The sequence below is a fragment of the Geotrypetes seraphini genome, chromosome 5, assembly GCF_902459505.1.
Source record: "Geotrypetes seraphini chromosome 5, aGeoSer1.1, whole genome shotgun sequence".
In the NCBI taxonomy this organism is placed as follows: Eukaryota; Metazoa; Chordata; class Amphibia; order Gymnophiona; family Dermophiidae; genus Geotrypetes; species Geotrypetes seraphini.
In genome coordinates, this window is record NC_047088.1 from 185,656,239 (window position 1) to 185,680,082 (window position 23,844).

At 39.6% G+C, this 23,844-nt stretch overlaps 1 protein-coding gene across 2 annotated transcripts in view; it reads right to left on the reverse strand.

Moving 5' to 3' along the window:
• Positions 1 to 396: 396 nt before the first annotated feature.
• ZC3H15 (zinc finger CCCH-type containing 15) overlaps positions 397 to 23,844 on the reverse strand; it is a 40,014-nt gene continuing 16,566 nt past the window's right edge. Inside the window, exons 6-10 of one of the 2 annotated variants that reach the window (XM_033945987.1) lie at positions 23,646 to 23,828; positions 17,318 to 17,464; positions 9,324 to 9,425; positions 7,881 to 8,010; positions 397 to 1,233 (exon numbers count right to left, since the gene is read on the reverse strand). In XM_033945987.1, the coding sequence (XP_033801878.1) occupies positions 1,040 to 1,233; positions 7,881 to 8,010; positions 9,324 to 9,425; positions 17,318 to 17,464; positions 23,646 to 23,828 (756 nt within the window). In that variant the 3' untranslated portion in view covers positions 397 to 1,039. Of the gene's footprint in view, positions 1,237 to 7,880; positions 8,011 to 9,323; positions 9,426 to 17,317; positions 17,465 to 23,645; positions 23,829 to 23,844 lie in introns of both variants that reach the window. The other variant, XM_033945986.1, reaches the window with a different exon arrangement.

Below are 23,844 nucleotides of genomic sequence, written 5' to 3' on the forward strand. Positions count from 1 at the left end.
CTAACAGCAGTGACAGGAGGTTGCTTCTCCTGTCACTGCTGTTAGGGCTCTACACATGTCAATTGCTCACTGAGTGATCTGTTGGGTTTGCATACAAACTTGTTAGCGCATCGATCACTCTTCTGCAATCGGCCAACAGCGATCCAGTAGGTATTACCGATTGACTTTAGTGCATCTAGCCCTAAGTGATTTCCGAACTTGTCCTGGAGAAACACCTTATAGGTTTGATTTTTAAGATTTCTGTAATAAATATATATATATGAAAAAGAGACTAACTGGATAACCCAAAAATTGAGTTATGTCTCTAAAACTGAACTAGGAAACAATGACCTAGCCCCCAAAGTTACTCTTTCAGTTTGCATCTCAAAACCAAGAGAAAGGACAAAAGTCAAAATAGCAACTGGCATAATATGGAGAGGACTGCCTTTATTATTTACAAATTTTTGTATTGGCAAAAAGATAAAGTGGAAATTTAAGAGTTCGACAGCAGGGACTGCTGCTGTGTCAGTTAGAAACCTTTAGTAATGTCCATCTGATCCAACGTGTAGAAGTAATTTAACACGTCTAAAATCAGAAACAAATTGTGAGTTTCATATGTTGTATCAATTCTTTCAGTATTTTTATTTCTTCAGCCACAAAAAAGAAACCATTTCAAAGAAAATGAAGCAACTTTGATGAAGGACGTTCCTGGTTTGCTGGATGATGTATGTACTTGGTAGAAACACTCACACACACCACTTAAATGCACAATGCTGAGAAAGCAGCTGTAGTCCTTTGACAGTTACAACAAATTCTCATATTCCGAAATGCCCTTTATTTTTCATTTCAGTTATGTACTATCCTGATAACTTAGTAAGAGATGCAGCCAAGACCATATCATAGGGGATGGAAAAAGAATACTCTGATCTTCCTTCCAGCAGCAGCTTGGGAAACCAGAAGCATCCCATTCACAAATTCTAGATGGAAAAAATATGATGTCTGAATTTCCTGTTCATGTTGGACCGACATTCTTCTCAGTGGTGTGACTAGTTATTTTAAATCATTCCTCCAAGTCTAGTGTGCTAAATTCTTCTTCTAGCTCATCCAAGTCCTCACCAGTAAACAGGTTCTCATCAACAGGAACAGCATCAATTTCACCATTTTCTTGCTCAGCTTCATCCTCATCCTCATCTTCTAAATCACTTTGTACTCCATTCTCTGCTTCACCTCCTGAAGCTTCATTCAATTTGCTTTCTGCTGAAGGAAGCAAACACATGAATATTGCCAGTCAAAACAACAATTAATAATCTTTGATAATCTCAATCTTTATGCAGAACACCCCCCAAGAAAAAAATTTGGTTTTCTTCAAAATAAATGACTATGAACCTCCCTACGGTATTTTTCCTTCTAGCAAGGTATTTATGGTGATATTTCCTTAGGTTGCATTGAAATGAAAACACCTGTAAAAATGCAATGACTGCCAAAGGCTCCTTAGACCTGTAACATTTTATTATATTCACAATAAGACATACAGATGTGTCTCTGTAGATCTCCTGAGACAGGGAATAATTTTATGATTACTCTAGTTGTAATGCTTCTGTAGCAGATGCCCAATTCTAAAAGCACCATAAAAAACCGAAGTAATTCACTTATCAAGTTGGAGAATGAGGGCCATTTTCGAAAAGGCTGACTTGGTGGGAGGGGGGGGTCCTGCTAAACATCCAAAGTCGGAAGCACAGAAACCTCCATTTTCAAAAGCCAAACTGCTACACATCCAAAAATATATATTTTGAAAATTGTCTAGTTGGATGTCTAGGCCAACGTCCAACCTTTAGGACGTCTTAACTTTATACTTCATTTGCGACCACAGAAATGTCCAAGTTGAAAACATCCAAATCCAGACCATTTGGATGTGGGAGTGGCCATCATTGTGATGACCTGGCTACACAGACATGTCAACAGAGTAGTGGGACACCTTAGAGGGCACTGCTGTGAACTTCAAATAAAGTGTGCCATAAGAACATCTCACCATAACCCACTTATAATTTATGGTGAACTCCCTCGCCTAAACCTACTATACCTACCTGTCTACCACACCAATAGCCCTTATGACTGCAGGTGGCACTTCTATAGCAGTATAGTTGGGTTTTGGTGAAATTTAGTGGTTAGAGTGGCTTATGGGCTTGGGCCCTCCTCTCTATGGTTCACTACCACACCCTTTGAAAAATAATACTATATTACCCACCCGTGAGCTAAACTCACCTATATCCCTTATGCTCTGTATTAAGTGGTGAAATAGCCTCAGACTTGGAGCATTTACACCAATAGGTGCTTCATCATCACCTTTGTTAGTTGCTCTCAATTTCAATCATAGGCTTCACCACCAACCCCCCTCATTAATATTCTTATTTTTGTATAAATATTTTTTATTTTATTATATTTATCTTCTATTTGTCACTTCTTAAAACTATAAATAATTTATTATCCTTTAACTTATTTTGATACTTTATAAAAGCTCTCCTTATTCCTCTCAGGAGAGGGCTAGTACCAACAGTCCATTTCAGTGCATGACAACTGAGAATGTCCGCCTGAACATAGTCCTCTCTGGCAATGTGAGAAACTGAGATGTCCAGAAGATGAACCTTCGCCCACTCCATGAGGAGGGAGGTTTCCAGCGACACTAGATGTCTCTTGGTTCCCCCACTGGTGACTGACATAGGCCACCGCTGTGACATTGTCTGAGAGAACTCAAACTGACTTGCCCTCCAGCAAGGACTGGAATTCCACCAATGCTAGCCGAAGGGCTCTAGTCTTCAGAACACTGATCAACCAGGAAGTCTCCCTAAGCTGAGCAACCAAAACATTGAGCCCCCCAACCAAGGAGACTGGGGTCCGTGAGAAGCACTGTCCACTGGGGCAGATAACCTAACATAAGAACTGCCATCTCCGGATCAGACCTTCGGTCCATCAAGTCCGGCGATCCGCACATGGGGAGGCCCAGCCAGGTGTACACCTGGCGTAATTTTAGTCACCCATATCCCTCTATGCCTCTCGTAAGGAGATGTGCATCTAGTTTCTTTTTAAATCCTAGAATGGTAGATTCCGCAATAACCTCCTCTGGGAGAGCATTCCAGGTGTCCACCACTCGTTGCGGGAAGCAGAACTTCCTGATATTTGTCCTGGACTTGTCCCCCCTTAGCTTCAATCCATGTCCTCTTGTCCGTGTCACATTGGACATTATAAATAATTTTTTTTCCTGCTCTATTTTGTCGATTCCTTTCAGTATTTTGAAAGTCTCGATCGTATCCCCTCGAACCATTAAGCTATGCCTCCTCTTTCAAGCCAAGGTTTTCAGAGGTGTGGTAAACAGTGTCAGTGCTAGTATTTCTATTTTTTTTTTTTTTGGGGGGGGGAGGGGAAGTTGGCATTACAGTGCCTAGAAGGGGATAGGATTTGAAGTACTACTGCCTTTCTGTGGTTAGAATGAAAGCAGGCCCAATATTATGACCCTGAATTGGTTACCATTATGAAACAAGCATTCAATCTGTACCAACCTGTGCAGCTCTTACAAATTGTAAATTGTGTGGAGCAGGAACTCATATGCAAGTCTCTCAAGACATAACTATGTAAAATTTGCACAGGATTTCTTGCACTGTGCAGCTTAAACATCATAAGAGCCGTGTATGCAGGTATAGATCTAGGCTCATTCCCTGAATTAGATTAGAAATCTGTAGCTACCAGCGCAGGCTGTGACTAACTAACTCCCAAAGAGGAACGGAGAGTCCAGATCATGAATCTGTGGAGACTAGTGCTGCCCAATTTCTGATTTGAATCAATTTACTGATTCACTTAGGGTGAATTAATTTGAATCAATTTGTTTTTTTTTAAAAATCGGCCTTGCCAATTTGGTGACCAACCCTCCTCCCAGGACAAAATATTTGTTGAGCGTTTACGTCTGCTTGTTGGGGGTAAGCAGGCTGACCGTCCTCCGCTGCTCCCCGCCCGCTTGCCGCCGCAACTCCAGGAAGGGAAGGGCCAGCATGCAGCGATTGCACGCCACCAGCCCACAAGCCCTCCCTTGACGTCAGTTGTGACATTGGAGAGAAATTACCTGGCCCGGACCTTCTCTCCGATGTCAGAACTCTTGGACAAATTGACCACCCAGCCCAGGGACTGCAGAAACTCCACAACCCAAGTCGTAACCCGAGAGGTCTCTTGAAACGACGTTGTACAAATCAACCAGTCGTCCAGATAGGGGTGTACCAGAATGCCCTCCTTGTGCAAGGCCACAGCTACCATCACAATCTTGGCAAAGATTCATGGAACTGTGCCCAGACCAAAGGGAAGCGCACTAAAATGGATAATGCTCTCCTAAGATCATAAAGTGAAGGAATCAATGGGAGGCCTGAATTGGAACATGCAGATAGCCTCCGTCAGGTCAAGAGAAGTCAGAAATTCCCCTGGCTGGACCGCCAGAATTATGGATTTTAGGGTTTCCATACAAAGAGAGAGAACCCGGAGAGCCCTGTTCACACCTTTGAGATCCAAAATGGGCTGAAAAGACCCCTCTTTTTTAGGCACCATGAAGTAAATAGAGTATTTGCCGGTGCACATCTCCCGAGAAGGTACTGGGACTAATGCTTTGAGGTCCAGCAACCTGAGCAGTGTCTGGAGAAAAGTCCTCTTCTTGCAAATCGCCTGACAAGTAGAGGAGAGGCAAGGAACAATCTGGTAAAGTTCAGGAAACTCCAGAGCATAACCATCCCAAATCACTTCCAGGACCCACTGGTCCATGGTGATCTCAGCCCACCCCTACTAAAACTCCCGTAGCTGGGCTCTGACTGAAACCAGGGGAAGAACCTGCAACGAGTCATTGGGATGGATGGGCAGCGGAGGAGCCCCAGGAGGAGTTGCAACCCCCCCCCCCAGCGGGCCCCCAGAAAGGACTGCATGCGTTGAAAGAAACATCCTCTGGAAGGAAAAGAGGTCACACCCCAACCAGGGTGGTACATCCGAAAGTTACACAAACACTCCCGGGCAGCACTATCTCACGAAGCCTGGCGAGGTCGGTCCTCCAGTAACCGAGGCACTTTAGAGTCACTCAAAGCCTAAACCAGCTTATCTAACTCCTCCTCAAAAAGAAAGGAACCCTGAAAGGGGAACTACTGAGCTTAGTTTTAGATGCCGCATCCGCTGACCAACCCGAAGCCACAGAATATGGCGGGTAGCTACTCCAAGAGCCATGGACTTAGCCGAGGCATGCAAAAGATCATAAATGGAGATAAGAAGTGTCTATCTCAATCTTAGCCACTTTCTGATCCACTAAGGACCAGTCAGTGGACTCACAGTCAAGAACTCGCTCAGACCACTGGAAACAAGCCCGGGCCACCAGGACAGACAGGGCAGCAATGCCAAAACTTTGTTTAAGCAGAGCCTCCATTTTACAGTCCTGAAGGTTTCTCAAGGCCAAACCACCTTCAACCGGCACAGTATGTCTGTGTGCAATAGCCAAGACCACCACATCAACCACAGGAGACTTAAAGGTATCTCTATCACCATCAGAGATGGGGTAGTCTCACCATTGACCATGCCACATGAAAAGGCACATCTGGAACTTTTCACTGAGCATGCACTACATCCCAAATATCCTGATGCATAGGGAAAGAGCGGGATGCTGAACGGATCCCTCAGGAGAGGGTCCACAACACGAGGAGGGTTCTTAGCTTCCTCTTCAAAGTATAAAACCAAAGACACCTGAAGAATGAGTTCTTGCAACTCTTCCCATTGAAATATGTGCACAACAGATGCGTCCTCGTCAACCAGCATCTCTAAAATGTCTCCATCCCAAAAAATCAGACTCCCCCCCATGGATCTGTAAGGTTCTCCCCAAGATCCCATTCCTCATCCTGAGAAAACTGATCAGCCATAAAAGAATCCTCATTCCAAGATGCCCACGGCTGCTTGGACAAAGGAGTTTGACAGAGGCAGCTGAAGGGGAGTTGGACAGAAGCAGCCACGGCAGGAGACTGAACGGGGCGGCCGTGGAAGGGATAAACCCCCCAGACAACCCTGAAACCCTCCAGCACCAAAGTAGGACCTCCAGCCGCCTGTAAATAAGCCTTACATATGGACAACACCAAAACAAAGGAAAAATCCCCCAGCGGCAACATAGCATTTATGTTAGGAGCAGAAGACACATGTAAGACCTGTTCCTGCCTTTCCAAGTCAGGAGGAAGGTCGCCCGAGGATGTGGGCAAATTAAATGCACTTCCTGCCAAAACTGAAGGAAGGGCCATCGCTAAACTGTCACCAGAAAACATACGCGGCATTGAAGGCATAGCTGACCCCACTGCTATAGAACAACCGCTAGCTCCTGCAGCTGAAACAGAATCCCCAGCCTCTCCTGCAGACTGCAACACCGAATCTGACAGACTGTCGGCTGCTAAGGAAAGCCCAGCGTGGGCGACAGGGGAAGCCTGGGGCTCACCCCACCGCTGACCAGCGATGTGCATGCAAAGGAGAATCCAGCACGCTGACACCTGAAGCCAGGTCTTTCTCGAGGTGGCAGGAACATTTCATGCACCTGCCAGCTGAATCCACCAATCGTGCACTTTTTCTACTTTTTCGAAGCATTCATAATGAAAGCACCAAAATCCCATGCACAATGACATGTAAAAAACAGCAGCCTCAGGCCTCTTTTTTTTAAAATACAAAACTACTTTTATTGCTCATCATATTTTTTCTTTTTATTTCTTCCCACAGTCAAACCAGCTGCATCAAGAAAAAGCAGACCCCACAGACACTCTAAATTGTAGTCAGTGCCAGTATCGGTGGCAAGGCATACTGTTGAGGCTCCTCCAGATTCAGAAAAACCTGGGGATTTGGGGAAAATGGGGGGGAGGGACTCGACCCTTCCGAGTGCGACACCCCAATAGGAGGAAATATTTTTTCACTCAGAGAATAGTTAAGCTCTGGAACACGTTGCCAGAAGTTGTGGTAAAAGCGGATAGCGTAGCTGGTTTTAAGAAAGGTTTGGACAAATTGCTGGAGGAAAAGTCCATAGTCTGTTATTAAGACATGGGGGAAGTCTCTGCTTGCCCTGGATCGGTAGCATGGAATGTTGCTACTCTTTGGGTTTTTGCCAGGTACTAATGACCTGGATTGGCCACCGTGAGAACGGGCTACTAGGCTTGATGGACCATTGGGCTGATCCAGTAAGGCTATTCTTATGTTCACAAAAATCTCTGGAGAGGTCAAAATATGATGGCATTTCAGGTATAGCAGGCTAAAACACCCCTGCCTACTTAAACAATGGAAATGATCATAGGTGCAGTAAGGCTCACATCACATTTGGCTAGTAAGATTTTATATGTAGAATTATTTTTGATCTGATACTGTAAGGAGGAACATAATGCAGCTCCACATAGGATAACCAATAGCAGGAAAATTCCAAACATTTCACAAACATCCAAATTTACTATCCAGTATATCAGGAAAGCATTGCAAGTTCATCTAATTAGGAGAAGCAGTTTAATGCTCAGAACAGTGAGTGCCTATTTAAAATCCCTCTGCAGCTTCTTGTGATCTTGTGTAAGTCATTTATCTCTCCATTGCTTCAAATGCAAACCTCTGAAACAGGGAAGTATGCACAGTATGTGATTGTAACTTGCCTAAAGCTACAATTGAAAAATGGGTGAGCTAAAATTTAATTTGTTTTTTCCTTTTTCCCCCATTTGCAAATTAGCAAAGGATTTAAAGCAGAAACACATAGAAAACATCTATTTTCAGCCATTCCACGCAACAAACAATTTTGTTTGCCAGCACAATCTCTCTTTATCACCTTTTCCTACTATATGTTTGTTGAAAAAAACTGGAGGCTGCATTCAAGAAAATTCACTTACCGTCCTTTTGAGCTGATATAAAGTAGGTGCTGAATCTCTCTAGACTGGCAACTGTAATGCCCGTCTCATCTACAGCTTGAGGGACAAATCTGCTTACATCAATATCATTTATGTCGCTTGTATCTTCTACCTGCAAAGAATCAAGTTTCATTCAAAGCAGAGCATCAAATAAATTCATGTTTGAAATGAACTTATGGTAAAGCCAGCTTCTTAATTTTTGTGCAAATATAAAAAGGCAACACATCTAATTCTGCTATTTAAATATTCAATTACTAAGAAACACATAATCACATCAAAAAAGAGCCTAACCAGAAAACATGGCAGTAAAATACTTATGCAAACAAAACAAGAGCCCATGTGTTCCACTGTCAAAGAACAGAAGCCCGAAGAACAAAAGAAGAAAAGACTGTGGAATGCAATGATCTTGGCAAGGTGTTTAAGACAAGTCAAATGAAAATCAAGAAATAAAATAATCGCCACTTCATGAGTAACTGAACAAGGCATGACAACTGTAGGTGTAATGTTAAATTTTTGCCATCTTGAGATAGATGAAATGTATCATTTGATCAACATTTATTGAATTTTGCTATTTTCTTTTTACTTTCCTTTACTGAAAGAAATTTTTCAGCCTAAAGATTTTCATAATAAAAGCGTATAGAATTTATCACAGGGTGCCTCACTTGGAGGTGGAAAAGGTGCCTATTTTAAACTTTTTATAAGACAAGTAGGTATCATTTGGATGTTATTGGACTATTAAGCCTTTATTGCTTTTTGAGTTATGTATTCACTAGGAAACCACATATTATGCTGTGGACTCATGATGAAGGCATTTATATCGAAACGTTATCCATGTCAAGTCTTGTGTGGTTTCAACTATCTGTTTCTTCACATTGTTCTACAACAGTATATCAGAAACTGTGTGCTGCGAGATGCTGGCGAGGATGAAGCGCTGGGTGACTGCTTACAGTATGTGCCTTTTGCGGTGAAAGGCAGTCAGCTGGCACTGGCGCCTCTCCTCCTCCCATAACTTCCCCCCTCCCCCCCCGATGTAGTAATTACAGGCTCAGGACCCTGTCTGGAAGGCCTCCAAGCATGCACGTGACATCACACATGTAATCGTGTCAATGTCCGCGCACTTCCAGATGCCCTCCAGCTATGGCTCCGAGTTTAGTGTGCCACAGCTTTAAAAAGTTAGCAGGATATTGTTCTACAATAAAGAATAATCCATGCTGGAATACCCAGTTCATCCATCTGGTCATTACCACTGTGTTTGTTTTCTTTTTCATACAGTGTCACTGAAAACATTGACAAAATTCTCTCTTATTGAGTAATGCCTATATAAGAGCAATGTAAATAACAGGTCATCATTAAAATTTCTATATTGCTAGGAAGGACATAAGAGTGGATCAGCAGCTGCAACTAAATTAGCTGGAAAAGCCGTACCTCAGTTTCATCCGTTTCCTGGACGTATTCGGTGTCATCTGCTTCTTCATCATCATCATCCACCAATTCAGGTCGGAATTCAAACACTTCACGACCACTGATCTGTCCACATACAACATAAAAAAAGTGTAAATTATAACATATCAACATTTCACAAGAGAATGCTGAAGTTGGACTGACCCTTAAATCTTGGCATGACTGCTTGAACCAAAAACTCATTTTATTTATAAACCATATAGCTTTCCTAAGCAGTTAAATTGCATATTCATAATCAATATAAAAACATGATTTTTCTATGCATTTATATCACATTATGAAAAGATTAGGTTCTTACCTTTGCTAATCTTTTTTCTTGTAAATTCATGCTCTATTTAAGGAGACACAGCCTGTAATAACAGAGGGAGTTGCCACAGCTAGGGGCACAACTGTTTGTGGAGGCTTTTTTTTTTTTAAAACTACCTGGTAGATTTATTTTAAGAATTCTAAGCTGTTACCGGACTTTGCCAAAAACACAGCAAATAAAAGAAAGAGACTATTAGACATGAGACCTCAACTAAAAGAAAAAGGTTTTAAATATGATCTATATTATCCGGCGAAAATGAGAGTATCATCTGGAGATAAATCCTTGTACTTCGAGGATCCAGAAAAACTAAAAGCTTTTCTTTCTAAACCAGAACCTATGATATTTTAACATAAAATTTTAAGATGGGTTTTGATGACTTTATGAAATAATTATAAAAGTATGAAATATTGAAATATCTGAAGAAAGAAAAAAATGATATAAAGAAAAGACAATAAAAATTTATAAGAAAGAAAGAGCAATATATAGGAAAAACATTAATAACATACTAAATATATGTTTAAGATGAAATTTTATGATGTAAATAATAATACCAAGGAAATATAAATTAAAAACTGTTAAATGGATAAAGATACATTAATGAAATGTTATGAAAATATGACTAAAGATATTAAAGGTTAATATAAATAAATAGAAGGGGAATTTGATTGAATATTGAATGCCTAGAGGGGAGGAGAATGTTTGGATTACAGTTCCAATGTGTATCCTTAAGCAGCCATTGTATTGGGTGGGAAAGGGAGGGAAAAGGAGAATATTTACTAGAATGATTAAGGAAAAAATAAACAAGGGATTAGATACTTTAGGGGTAAATATGTGTGTCATGAAAAACATTTTTTGGATTCTAAATATGAAAGAAGAGGAGAAAAAGATTATAATGAGAAGTATTAAAATGTATAATGTCTTTTAAGATATATTCTATTAATGTCAATGGCCTGAATCACGTAATCAAAAGGAAAAAAGTATTAACATTTTTAAAAAAGCAAAATGCGGATATTTACTGTCTGCAGGAGACCCATCTTAGTATAAAGGAATCACAGAAACTATCGGGTGGGTGGGTAAAGGAATGTTTTTTTTGCTCCAGCAGAGGGTAAAAAAGCAGGGGTAGCAATTCTTATAAATAAAAAATGTATGGCCAAGATTAAGGTAAAAAATTCAGATCCACATGGAAGATGGATACATATTGATATAGGTATGGGAAATGATGCCCTGACGTTGTTCAATATATATGCCCCTAATTCGAATCAATCAGAATTTTTTAAAAAATTACAGAATATGTTGTTACCACTGGCTGCTTCTAATTTAGTGGTGGCTGGAGATTTTAATGCTGTAATGGATCCATTATTGGATAAAAAACCAGGTAAAAGTATAAAATCTTTAGGTTTAGATAATTTGGTTCAATCATGTGATTTGAAAGATATATGGCGTATTCTTCATTTTAATGATCAGGAATTTTCATTTTGTTCACAGGTTCATAAATCATTTTCAAGAATAGATTATATTTTTGTTTCAACAAATAAAGTGCAACAGGTGATTAAAGCTTCCATAGATCCTATTATTATTTCGGATCATGCGGGAGTATGGATAGAATTACAATTAGATCAATTAGAGAATGGTAGACCTCTTTGGAGATTTGATAATGCATTGCTTGTGGATGACAAATTTTTGGAAAATTTTAAAACACAAATTAACGATTTCTTTCAAATAAATTTAGTGGAGGATACATCTATAGAGAATGTATGGGATGCATTTAAAGCAACTATGAGGGGTAATATTATATCATATTCAGCTTTTATTAGGAAACAGATTAAAATACAATATATAGAATTAGAAAAAGAAATAAAAATATTAGAAGCTAAATTGATAAGTAAATGGGAAAATGAAGTTTTGCAAGCTCTTTTGAAAGCAAAAGGTAAATATAATGAATTAACTTCAAAAATGATAAGAAGAGATTTGTTTTCCAAGCAAACAATGTATTATGGAAATTCTAATAAGGCGGGGAGATTATTGGCAAATTATCTTAAAGCAAAAAAAAGGAAAACTAATATTAATGGAATAAAAGATGATAATGGTATAATAACAAATCAAACAAATATAATATTAAAACAATTTTTAAAATTTTATAAGGACCTATATTCTTCCGAGCCTTATTTGGAGAGACAAAAAGATGGAAAAAATTTTTTAGATTTAATTAATGGACCTAAGGTTCCTGATCATATAAAACGGAGTTTAGATGAACCTATATCATTAAAAGAATTAGAAACAGCATTGAGATCTCTTAGAGTTGGATCCGCTCCAGGTGGTGATGGTTATACAGTAGAATTTTATAAAACATTTCAAAATGTCCTTTCCCCATATTTACTAAATTTATATCAGACACAACTTATAAAAGGTAATATTAAAGGTACTATGGCTGAATCAATAATAATTGTTTTGCCTAAGCCAAATAAAGATCCTACTTTGGTCTCAAACTACAGGCCTATATCTTTGATAAATGTTGATAATAAACTTTTGGCAAAAATTTTGGCTTTGAGATTAGCCAAAGCTCTCCCACATATTATAGATATGCATCAAACGGGTTTCGTTGCTAAAAGACATTCCTCTAATAACTCTAGATTATTGTTTCACATGTTAAACTTGTCAAAAAAAATAGATGAACCAGCTTTTACAGTTTCATTAGATGCTGAAAAAGCATTTGATAGAGTAGAATGGAATTTTATGTATCAGGCTTTAGAATGGTTTGGTATAGGTTCTGTATTTATACAAATGGTAAAAACATTGTATAGCTTCCCGATTGCAAGATTAAATATTAATAATAAGATATCTGATGGTTTTCAATTGCAGAGGGGAGTTAGACAAGGTTGTCCTTTATCTCCTTTGTTATTTGATGTTGTATTAGAACCCTTATTGTTAGCAATACAGCAAACGAGGGAGATACAAGGTATTCCATATTCAGATATGGAATATAAAATTTCAGCTTATGCTGATGATATTTTGCTTTATTTGAGAAATCCAGAGTCTACCTTATCTTCTTTATTGGAATTAATTGATAAGTTTGGCAAATTTTCAGGTTATAAAATTAATTGGAATAAATCTGAAATTATACCTTTAAATATTTATTGTGCAAAAGGATTATTTGACACTTTTCCATTTATATGGAAAGAAGAAGGATTTAAATATCTTGGCATTCAAGTTAAAAATACAATTGAAGATACTGTAAAAGAGAATGAAAAATATGTATTAAAAAAAGTTACGGAGTTATGTGAGCAATGGAACCCATTACATATTTCTTGGTGGGGAAGAGTTCAAACTATTAAAATGATGATGTTACCTGTAGTTTGTTACCAAATGAGTATGATACCTATTTATTTTCAGGGGTCCTTTTATAAAAAGCTTAATAGCATTTTAACAAAATTTCTTTGGCTTGGTAAAACACCTAGAATAGCTTTAGTAACCTTGCAAAAATCAATTAAGGAGGGAGGGGTAAATTTTCCAAATTTCTATAGGTACCATCAAGCCTATATTCTACGTCAGGGTATGTATTGGATCCTCCCAGAACTTATGGATAATGTACCGGACTGGTTATATTTAGAATGGCGCCTTATGTTTCCCCTAAATTTAGTTCATCTGCCAAGTATTAACATACCTAGAAGATATAGAGAAAATAAAATATTAATGGATACTTGGAAAACGTTGAGGTTTATTGATAAATTAACACCTATTCCAATAAACAAATCAACTAATCAATCTATATGGATAAACTCCAAGATCAAAATTGGCGGAGCTCAAATCCTTTGGAAGAACTGGATTATTGCAGGCATTAGATCTCTAGACGATGTTATTTCAGAAGGTAAACTGCTGGATTTTTCACAATTGCAACATAGATTTGGTCTTAATAAAACACAAAGTTTTAAATGGTTGCAATTGAAGCAGGCCATTCAGGATGGGTTCCCTGAATGGAAAACATTGAATAATCAATATAGTTTAAAGTTCTTATGTTTTCAAGCAGACTTCCTAGGACATCAAGCCGCATTGTGGTATAAATTAATATCTGGATATTTGAATAAAAAACCAAAAAATGGTCTAAGAGATATTTGGAGCATTGAGATTAAGCATCAAATTAATGCATCTCAATGGCCACTAATTTGGTCTTGGAGAATGAGATGTACAATGTCAGCATCTATGAGACAAACTTGGTTCTTTTTATTACATAGAGCTTTTTGGACCCCTACACGTTTGCAAAAATTAGACAGTTCTAAGTCTAATAAATGCTGGCACTGTAATCTGGAACCAGGGACATTAGATCACTTTCTTTATCATTGTCCCTACATTAAAATTTTTTGGAATTCAATTTGGCCACAAATTAATAAATTAATGGAAAATCATATAGCAATATCATATGATACGGTATTATTTGGAATGATGATGAGGAAAAATAGTCAAATTTCACCAGAAAATAACAAGCTTTTATTAATAATGACAGGGGTTGCCATTCAACATATAACCAATAATTGGAAGAATCATAATAACCTAAATCATACATTTTGGTGGAATACAATATGTCATATATATAAAATGGAAAGAACAATAGCAATACAAAGAGGGACATATACTAAATTCATAAAAATATGGGGGCCATTGACAAAATACTGCAATGAATAAATATTAATATTTCTCTTCTTCTTTTCTTCTTTTAAATATCTTTTTTATGACACACATAGAGGGGGGGTAATGAAAAAAAAAAATATCTACATAATATGTTATAATATGTTATACAATAAGTAATGTATGAATAAAAAGTAATAGAAGGGTGGGGGGAGGGAGAGGTGATAAAAACATATTTAGAATATAATGTATTAGATATAAAAATGATATTGTGTATTTATTAATTGCAATTTAAGATTTTGTACATTTTATGTAAAATTTGAAAATTAAAAATATTATATTAAATTAATAAAAGGGAGGGTGGAGGGTGAGGGGGAAAATCAAACTTAGATATATAATGTATTAGATATAAAAGTGATACTATGTATTTATCAAATGTATTTTAATATTTTGTACACTTTATGTAAAATTTGAAAATAAAAAATAATGGAAAAAAAAAAAAAAAGAATTCTAAGCTGTGGTTATTGCACTTTAATTAATGTGATGGCTAATGTGTAAATATTTTGAGCTTTTGAAATTAATTTTAGAGGATGAGATTGCTATGTAATTGCAATGTAATTTGAATGCATTTTATAAATGTATTGTGTATGAATTATTGTGAATGTTCTTCAATTGTTAACCGCTTAGTTTTAGGCGGTCTAGAAATAAATAAATATTCCTTGACAAGTGGGTTATGCATTCTATTTTGTGAGACTGCTTGTAGAAAGCCTCATTTGCATAATGTTTATAGACCCTCCCCTCTTATCCAATTCATGCAAAAGCAGACAGCGACATCTGTAGAGGACATAGACAAATAAGTCTAATCTGCTCACAACATTAAAAGTCATAACAATCATGAACAACTGAAACAGGTTATGAAACAGTGTAAACCTGAAAGAAACTGTGCTATAAGGAGACACAGCCTGTACTAACAGAGGTGGGTGCAAACTCATGAGGTACATGCGGCGGGGTGCCCTGGCCGCTGGCATCCGCTGCTGATGAGGCTAACCCACCTCTCTGGCCTGCACAACGCTTGCACAGGTCGGCCTCGCGTCTGGAGCACAATGAGCACTTTTTCTCTTTAAAAGTGCTCATTGTGTTGAAAACCGCTCTAGCTGAAAGAAAAGTGCCGGTTAGATGAGAAAATACAGTAAAAAGGCAATTTTAAAAGGAAATGAGCCCTTTAGACCAGCACATCTCAGGATTTTTTTTTTTTAACAGAACTGACTCCATGGCTCTCAAAGCTGGAGGGCTGACCAACCTGGGGGGCCAGGCCACCAGCTGAGGCACCTCTACAAAAATATGGGGAGGTGGAGGAAGGTGGGGGGAGGGACCCAGCATGAGACCCGCTGAGTTTAACACCCCCGAGGTAGGACGGATTCCCAAACAGGAACTGTCTAAGCTCTATCCGGCACAAAAGGGGAACCCAGGAGTCCAAAAACAAAGTTCCAACAGCACTAAGAGGGCAACCGATCTAGTCTTACCACCTGCTATGAAGACTGAGACAGACTGGATTGCTAGGGGGGATTCTAGCCTGAAATACAAGTTTGTGCTCAGTCTCCACCTGCTGGTAGCAGTGAGGTATATAACCCATTCATAAGGATTAAACCAGTCTACTAGGCGATACAGATTTCATTTGTTTGCTGTTTAGAATGATTTTGTACATGTGTATTGTTTCCCACCTAGATTTGTAGATAAGTGGGTAATAAATAAATAAATAATGCAGAAAAACAGAGCTGTTCATCTTCTCACCTAAATTTACCTCTCCGCTTCCCTTGTTCTCCATCTCTGTGGACAAAACTCTTATCCTTCCTGTTTTGTTTGCTCATAATCTCGGGGTCATCTTTGACTCCTCTCTCTCCTTCACCGCCCAGATGCATCATATCACTAAAACCTGCCGCTTCTTCCTTTATATTATTACCAAAATATGACCCTTCCCCTCTGAGCACACTACCAAAACACTTATTCACATCCTCATCACTTTGCGCTTAAGACTACTGCAACTCACTACTCTCAGCCTTCCACTTAGCCATCTCGCTCCACTCCAAGCTATCCAGAATTTGATGTAGGACTCATATTCTGGGAGAGCCGTTATACTTACGTTATCCCTCTCCTAAATTCACTTCATTGGCCTCCCATCCGTTTCCAAATTAAATTCAGACTCCTCTTATTGGCCTACAAATACGCTCACTCAGCTGTCTCTTTGCTTATTTCCCCCGGGATCCACCCCCCCCCCCAAAGTAAGTTCCGCTCAGCTGATATGTCCCTCCTATCTTTGCCCTTCTCTTCAATTGCCAATTCCAGACTCCGTCTCTTCTACTTTACTGCGCCGTATGCTTGGAACAAGCTGCCCAAATCCCTATGGCGGGCTCCATCTCTGGCAGTGCTCAAGGTCCAGTTAAAAGCCCACCTCTTTGAGAGTGCTTTCAACTCCTAACTCCTCTCACCTTAGGTTCTGTATCCCCAACCCTATATGTCATGAATGTATGTCCACGTTAGATTTAAGCTCTTCCGAGTAGGGACCATCAATAAATGTCAAAATGTAGTGCTGCGTACACTTTTCAGCGCTATATAAGTGATAAGTAGTAGAAGTAGTACAATAGAGGAAGATAATTAAAATTGTCTTGATATGCCATATTCTATGGCCAGCAGCTGATCATTTTAGTGGTGTGAGAACAGCAGACTAGCCAAACCACTGTTTTTTTTTCAGCCTTCATCTACTGTTTCTATGTCAACATGTATCAAAGCAGGGTGGTGGTATTGCATGAATGCTGGGTCTAGATATATTATACTACACTATGATGAGAGAGAGCCATAAAATAATGGTTGTAAATCAGTTTCAACATAAGGCTTATACTGTCCAAACTGTGTTCTAAATGTTTTTGGGATGTTTTTTTTTTTTTGGTGTGTGTGTTGTGGTGGGGATTATTATTCTAATAAATAGCTTATGATCTCCTTGTTATGGGGAAAAATATTTAAGAATTGTACGTACTCCTAACGATTTGCCAGCTTTAAAGTCCGCTTTTCTCTTTTCCATTTCTTCTTCTGACTTCAGGATCTTCTGTTGTCTTTTTCTCTTCTTCCATGCAAGGAAAGACTCTAGAGTGATTTTGGTAACATTTGGTCCTAAAGCAGCACGCTGTAGAACAAGCACACAAATTAACCATAAATAGAGGACATTAACTTCAACTTTTAGAATGTTTTTTTCAATACTGGTATGACTATAAAACTGTCTACACAAGTTTGTAAAACTACAAAAATACTAAATAAAGTGCACAAAGTGCTTTTAAAGTGCTGTAAAATATCATAAAGTGCTCAGTCACCAATCAAATGAGTAGTACTATCAAATGTACCAGCGCTGGTTGTAATGAGGGACCATCATTGCACTACAATGTCCCTCTTACTGCCTTCAAAAAAACAATAAATATGATGTTGTAAAATACTTTCATTACTTATCTGATTAAAACAGAAGAGACTCGAGTTTGGAGACAGATTATGGCAGTGGTACAGCGTTGAATTCAAATCATTCAATTCATTATGGTGTGAAAGCTCTAAATAACCCCCTTGTCCAGCAGTACCTGGTGCACACTGAGCAGGAAGAGAAGCTCCTGCGTCGGCTGACTAGCAACTTCCTGCAGCCACATCGTATGCTGGAATTCCTACACAAAGGCAGGAGTCCCGGCATACGATGCGGCTGCAGGAAGTTGCTAGTCAGCTGATGCCGACCCCGGAGCTTCTCTTCCTGCCCAGTGTGCGAGATCGCGCCAGCGTCAGCTGACTTGCAACTGCCTGCTGCCGTCACGTATGCTGGTACTCCTGCCTACGTGACGGCAGCAGGCAGTTGTCCAGATTGTGAGTTCGGGTACTAGACTGCGCGCCACAAAATAGCAGCCGGGGGCCGCGAGTTTGAGATCGCTGTGCTAGACCATTTTAAGAAACAGATCCAATACCAAACCTATTTTAAACAATTCAATCTTCTTCAACAGAGGGCACAATCCTGTTTTTAGCAAAGATCTCTGCTGCCTCCTAATGGAAATCTTATGCTTACTAATGCTATAATTATAGTAATTTATATACAGTGATGTGAAAAAGGCCACCCCTTCTTGATTTTCCTCAATATATATAATGGTGAATAGTTTCTAATCTATATAAAAGAACGTAATATTAACCAAAGGGAGGAAGAACTATTACAATTCAGAGAATTAGTGTTTCTCCTCCTTTGCTTATTCCATTTATGAATTAAGTATACTGGTATAACAACTCAAGTGTTATACCAGTAAAATCATGGAACCTCAATCCTCCCTTCCCCATTAATCCATTCATAACTCAGTTCTCTTCATAATATAATATAGCTTATACATTCTATAATTCCTTATATTTTAAAGTTAGCTTGAACCTAATTCTTTATACAGTGGAATCTTGGTTTACGAGCGTAATTCGTTCCAGAAGCATGCTCGTAAACCAAATTGCTCGTATATCAAAGCGAGTTTCCCCATAGGAAGTAAGGGAAACTCACTTGATTCGTTCCACCTCCTCCCCCCCGAGGCCACCGGTGCTGCTCCGCTTTATCCCCCACCCCCAAGGCCACCTGCGCTGCTCCACCCCCCCCCTGTGATCCGACATCCCCCCTGCTCATGTTGTCCCCCCTCCCACCGCGATCCGGCATCCCCCACTCACCCACCCAAACACAGTCACTTATCCCGCTCTGGCACCAATGCACAGGACATGCCGGTACCCGAAGATCCTCCCTGTTGCTTGTGCTGAGTCTTGAGCATCTGCGCATGCTCAAGGCCTTCTCGTACTCTCCAAGGGGGGGGGGGGTATGCCGGATCGCCAGGGGGGGGCTCACAAATAGAGGTAAGCTCGGTTTCCGAGGTGCGGATTTTGCAAATGTTTTGCTCATCTTGCAAAGCAAGGAGAACTGCAGTAACTTGTACAATGATACAGGCAAAATTTATTAGAATAATTGTGTTTAAAAACAACACCTTAAAATTAAACCACGGGACCCAACACGTACAAGCTGCCCTTCGACGTTCGTCTTCACACAGGCTTCAGCATGCTTTTTGCGGTTCAATTTGACTCCTTTTCTAGGACTCCTGAAGAAGGTGTGTACTGAAACACGGACCGTGTTGGGTCCCGTGGTTAAATTTTAAGGTGTTGTTTTTAACCGCAATTATTCTAATAAACTTTGCCTGTATCATTGTACAAGTTACTGCAGTTCTCCTTGTTTTGTTTTGTCTTCGACCCTTGTACTGCAGATTTTGTTGGTTCTTCATTTTTTTGTTTGTGTTGCTTGTCTTGCAAAACCGCAGCACTCATAAATGGAGGTTTGACTGTATTTTAAGTCACTTTGAATCTAATTAGGCATAGTGCGACTCAGAAATACCAGATTAGATTAGAATGAGCTCCAAAAGAGCTCATTCCTAAAAGCAATTCAGATTGTATCTGACTATTCCAGAAGGATCCATTTCTGAAGAAAGACAGGCTACTCTGCAACACATATGGCAAGTTGTTAAAAATGGATCGTACATTCAATGCAAGAGACTATTCCCTAATGGCCATATTCTATATAAGACGTCCAAAATCGGCACAGACTAGGCACTTAGCACAATTCTATAGAAGGTAAGCACACCTTATAGAATCATGCTAAGTGCATCACATAAGTTTTAGGTGCACCCATTTAAGCAATAACAACATAATAGCAGCTATACTTGGTCAAATCAATAGTCCTAGCCCAGTATCCTGTTCCCAGGTCACAAGTAAAATGGCAGAAAACTGTAGCAACATTCCATGCTACCGATCCCAGGTCAAGCTCTAGCTTATCTCATGTCTGTCTGAATAGCAGACTGACACTTCCAAGAACTTGTCCTAACCTTTTTAAACCCAGATAAGCTAATTGTTGTTACCACATCTTCTGGCAATGAGTTCCAGAGCTTAACTATTCTTTGAGTGAAAAAAATACTGCCTCCTATTTATTTTAGAAGTATTTCATTCAGTGTCCCCTAGTCTTCAAAATTTTTGAAACAGTAAAAAAAACAAAAAAAACCCCAATTCATTTTTACCTCTTCTACACCATTCACCATAGCAATCTCTTTACCAAGCTGAGAGAAGTTGTATCCCCTTTTATCATTTTGGTTGCTCTTCTCTGAACCTTTTCTAATTCCAGTATACAGTAAACCTTGGATTGCAAGTAACTTGATTTACAAGTTTTTTGCAAGACAAGCAAAACATTTTATTAAATTTTAACTTGATATACAAGCAATGTCTTGTAATACAAGCACATACAGTATACACACATCACATCACCACAAATGAGCCGATGGTTTTTCTCCCTCTGACACTGCAAGAGTATAGTGACTGTTCTAAACAAGGAAAGTCTTCGAAAAATTGCGAGCCAAGGAATTAAGGGTGATATGCTCACATGGATTAAAAATTGGTTGGCGGATAGGAAACAGAGTGGGGGTAAATGGACAAAACTCGGACTGGAAAAGTGTCACGAGTGGAGTGCCGCAGTGTTCGGTGCTCTGGCCTGTGCTCTTCAACATATTTATAAATGACCTGGAAATTGGTATGACGAGCGAGGTGATTAAATTTGCGGACAATACAAAATTATTCAGAGTAGTGAGGACACAGAAGGATTGCGAAGACCTACAACAAGACAAACGCGCTCGAGGAATGGGCTGTGAAATGGCAAATGAGGTTCAACTTGGATAAGTGCAAGGTGATGCATGTCAGTAACAAAAATCTTATACACGAATACAGGATGTCCGGTGCAGTACTCGTAGAGAACCCCTTCCCCCCGGAAAGAGACTTGGGAGTACTTGTAGACAAGTCAATGAAGCCATCCGCGCAATGTGTGGTGCGGTGAAAAAGGTGAACAGAATGCCAAGAATAATTAAGAAGGGGATCACAGACAGATTGGAGGTTATCATACAGTTGTATTGGGCCATGATGCGCTCCCACCTGGAATACTGCATCCAACACTGGTTGCCATACATGAAAAAGGACATAATACTATTTGAAAGGGTCCAGTGAAGAGCGACAAAAATGGTTAAGGGACTGGAGGAGTTGCCGTACAGTGAGAGGCTAGAGCAGTGGTTCTCAACCATGTCCTGGGAACCCCCAGCCAGTTGGGTTTTCAAGATATCCCTAATGAATATGCAAGAGAGAAATTTACATACCTGTCACTTCCATTATATGCAAATCTCTCTAATGCATATTCATTAGGGATATCTTGAAAACCCGACTAGCTGAGGAGTCCCCAGGATAGGGTTGAGAACCACTGGGCTAGAGATACTGGGCCTCTTCATTAGGGATATCTTGAAAACCCGACTGGCTGAGGAGTCCCCAGGATAGGGTTGAGAACCACTGGGCTAGAGATACTGGGCCTCTTCTCCCTTGATAAGAGGAGACTGAGAGGGGACAAGATTGAAACATTCAAGATAATGAAAGGAATAGACTTAGTAGAGAAAGAGAGATTGTTCACCCTCTCCAAGGTGGAGAGAACGAGGGCACTCTCTAAAGTTAAAAGGGGATAGATTCTGTACAAACTTAAGGAAGTTCTTCTTCACCCAGAGAGTGGTAGAAATCTGGAACGATCTTCCAGAGGCTGTTAAAGAAGAAAGCACCCTCCAAGGATTCAAGACAAGGTTAGACAAGTTCCTGCTGAACCAGAACGTACACAGGTAAGGCTAGACTAAATTAGGGCACTGTTTTTTGACCTAAGGGCCGCCGCGTGAGTGGACTTCTGGGCACAATGGACCACTGGTCTGACCCAGCAGCAGCAATTCTTATGTTCTTATACACACGTCACATCACCACAACTGAGCCGATGTTTCTTCTCTCTCTGATGTTGCAGGAGTGTAGTGACTGTTCTAAATGAGCGAGGTCTTGCAATACAAGTACGAATAGTATTTTGTATTAAAGTTTTTGGGTTGTGGAACGAATCGTCTGAGTTTCCATTATTTCTTATGGAAAAATTTGCTTTGATATGAGTGTTTTGGATTACAAGCATGTTTTCGGAACGAATTATGCTCGTAAACCAAGGTTTTACTGTATTTATTTTGAGACACGGCGACCAGAATTGAATGCAATACTCAATGTAAGGTCACACCATAAAGCAATACAGAGAACATAAGATTATAAGAATAGCCTTACTGGATCATACCAATGGTCCATCTAGCCCAATAGCCCGTCCTCACAGTGAACAATCCAGGTCACTCGTACCTGACAAAAAACGAAATAGTAGCAACATTATATGCTACCAATCCAGGACACGGACTGGCTTCCCCCATGTCTGTCAGAATAGCAGACTATGGATTTTCCTCCAGGACCTTGTCCAAACCTTTCTTAAAACCAGCTACATTAACCGCTCTTATCACAACCTCTAGCAATGCGTTCTAGAGCTTAATTATCCTGAGTGAAATATTGGTTTTAAAAGTATTTCTCTGTAATTTCGAGGGTCTCCAAGTCTTTGTAATTTTTGACAAAAGTAAAAAAAATTGAGCTACTTATACCCGTTCTACTCCACTCAGGATTTTGTAGACTTCAATCATATCTCCCCTCAGCTATCTCTTTTTCAAGCTGAAGAGCCCTTACCTTTTTAGCAGATTCTCAAAACTAAAATGTGCATTTAACGTGCTCACTAAACTGGTTCCAGCCAGTTTAGCATGCATATATTTTAGCAGTGGATTATTAAGACAGTATACCATGGTCTTTTCCAAGTTTTGTAGCAGTTTCCAATACTGCCATACAAATGTAGTATGACGAGGTCATTAATATTAAAATGAGCACTCTGAGCGATTCTCTATAATCGCCAAGTGATTCCCTAAACTCGTTGTGCCACATCCGTGGCCAAATTTGCCCACAGGTCTGAGCTGTCATTGCCTTACTTTCTAACCAATGCCTGAGCGCAGATTGCCTCAGGCACTGAGAGGAAAGTAAGCTTGACAGCTCAGACCTGTAGGAAAATTTTGCTGTTATCAAGCAACGCCCCCCACCCCCAACACCTATCCGGCAGTGGGAGAGATGCCCACTCCCTCCTGCCACCAAGCACCGGGGAGGGACCTAAGGTTCTGATTGGAACAGATGCCTAAGGCCCCTCCCATAGGAGGGGCTTTAAGTAAAATTGACAATAGGGCACACTACTGGATACACACACACACAAAAAAAAAAAGATTAGTTTTTCCTATGTTGTTTCAAATACACATTCCTACTAATAACTCCCAAATACCATAAAAAGAAATAAAGTTTCAATCTAAACACTTCTTCCTGCAAAGCAACCAGTAATGATTGGCTACAAATAGCAAAAATCATCTTACTTCTTTTTCTATTAGGTCTTCTAATGATATTTCTTCTTCTTTTTCTTCTTTCTTTGCATCTTTCTTTAGTACGAAGCCAGCTGGGAGAGCATGGCGATACATACAACTGTCTCCTCCACCAGGACAGACCCAAAACCAGCCATACTTGTTATTTTCTATGGCATCAAGAAAATACTTGCATACCTGTAATAAATATAAG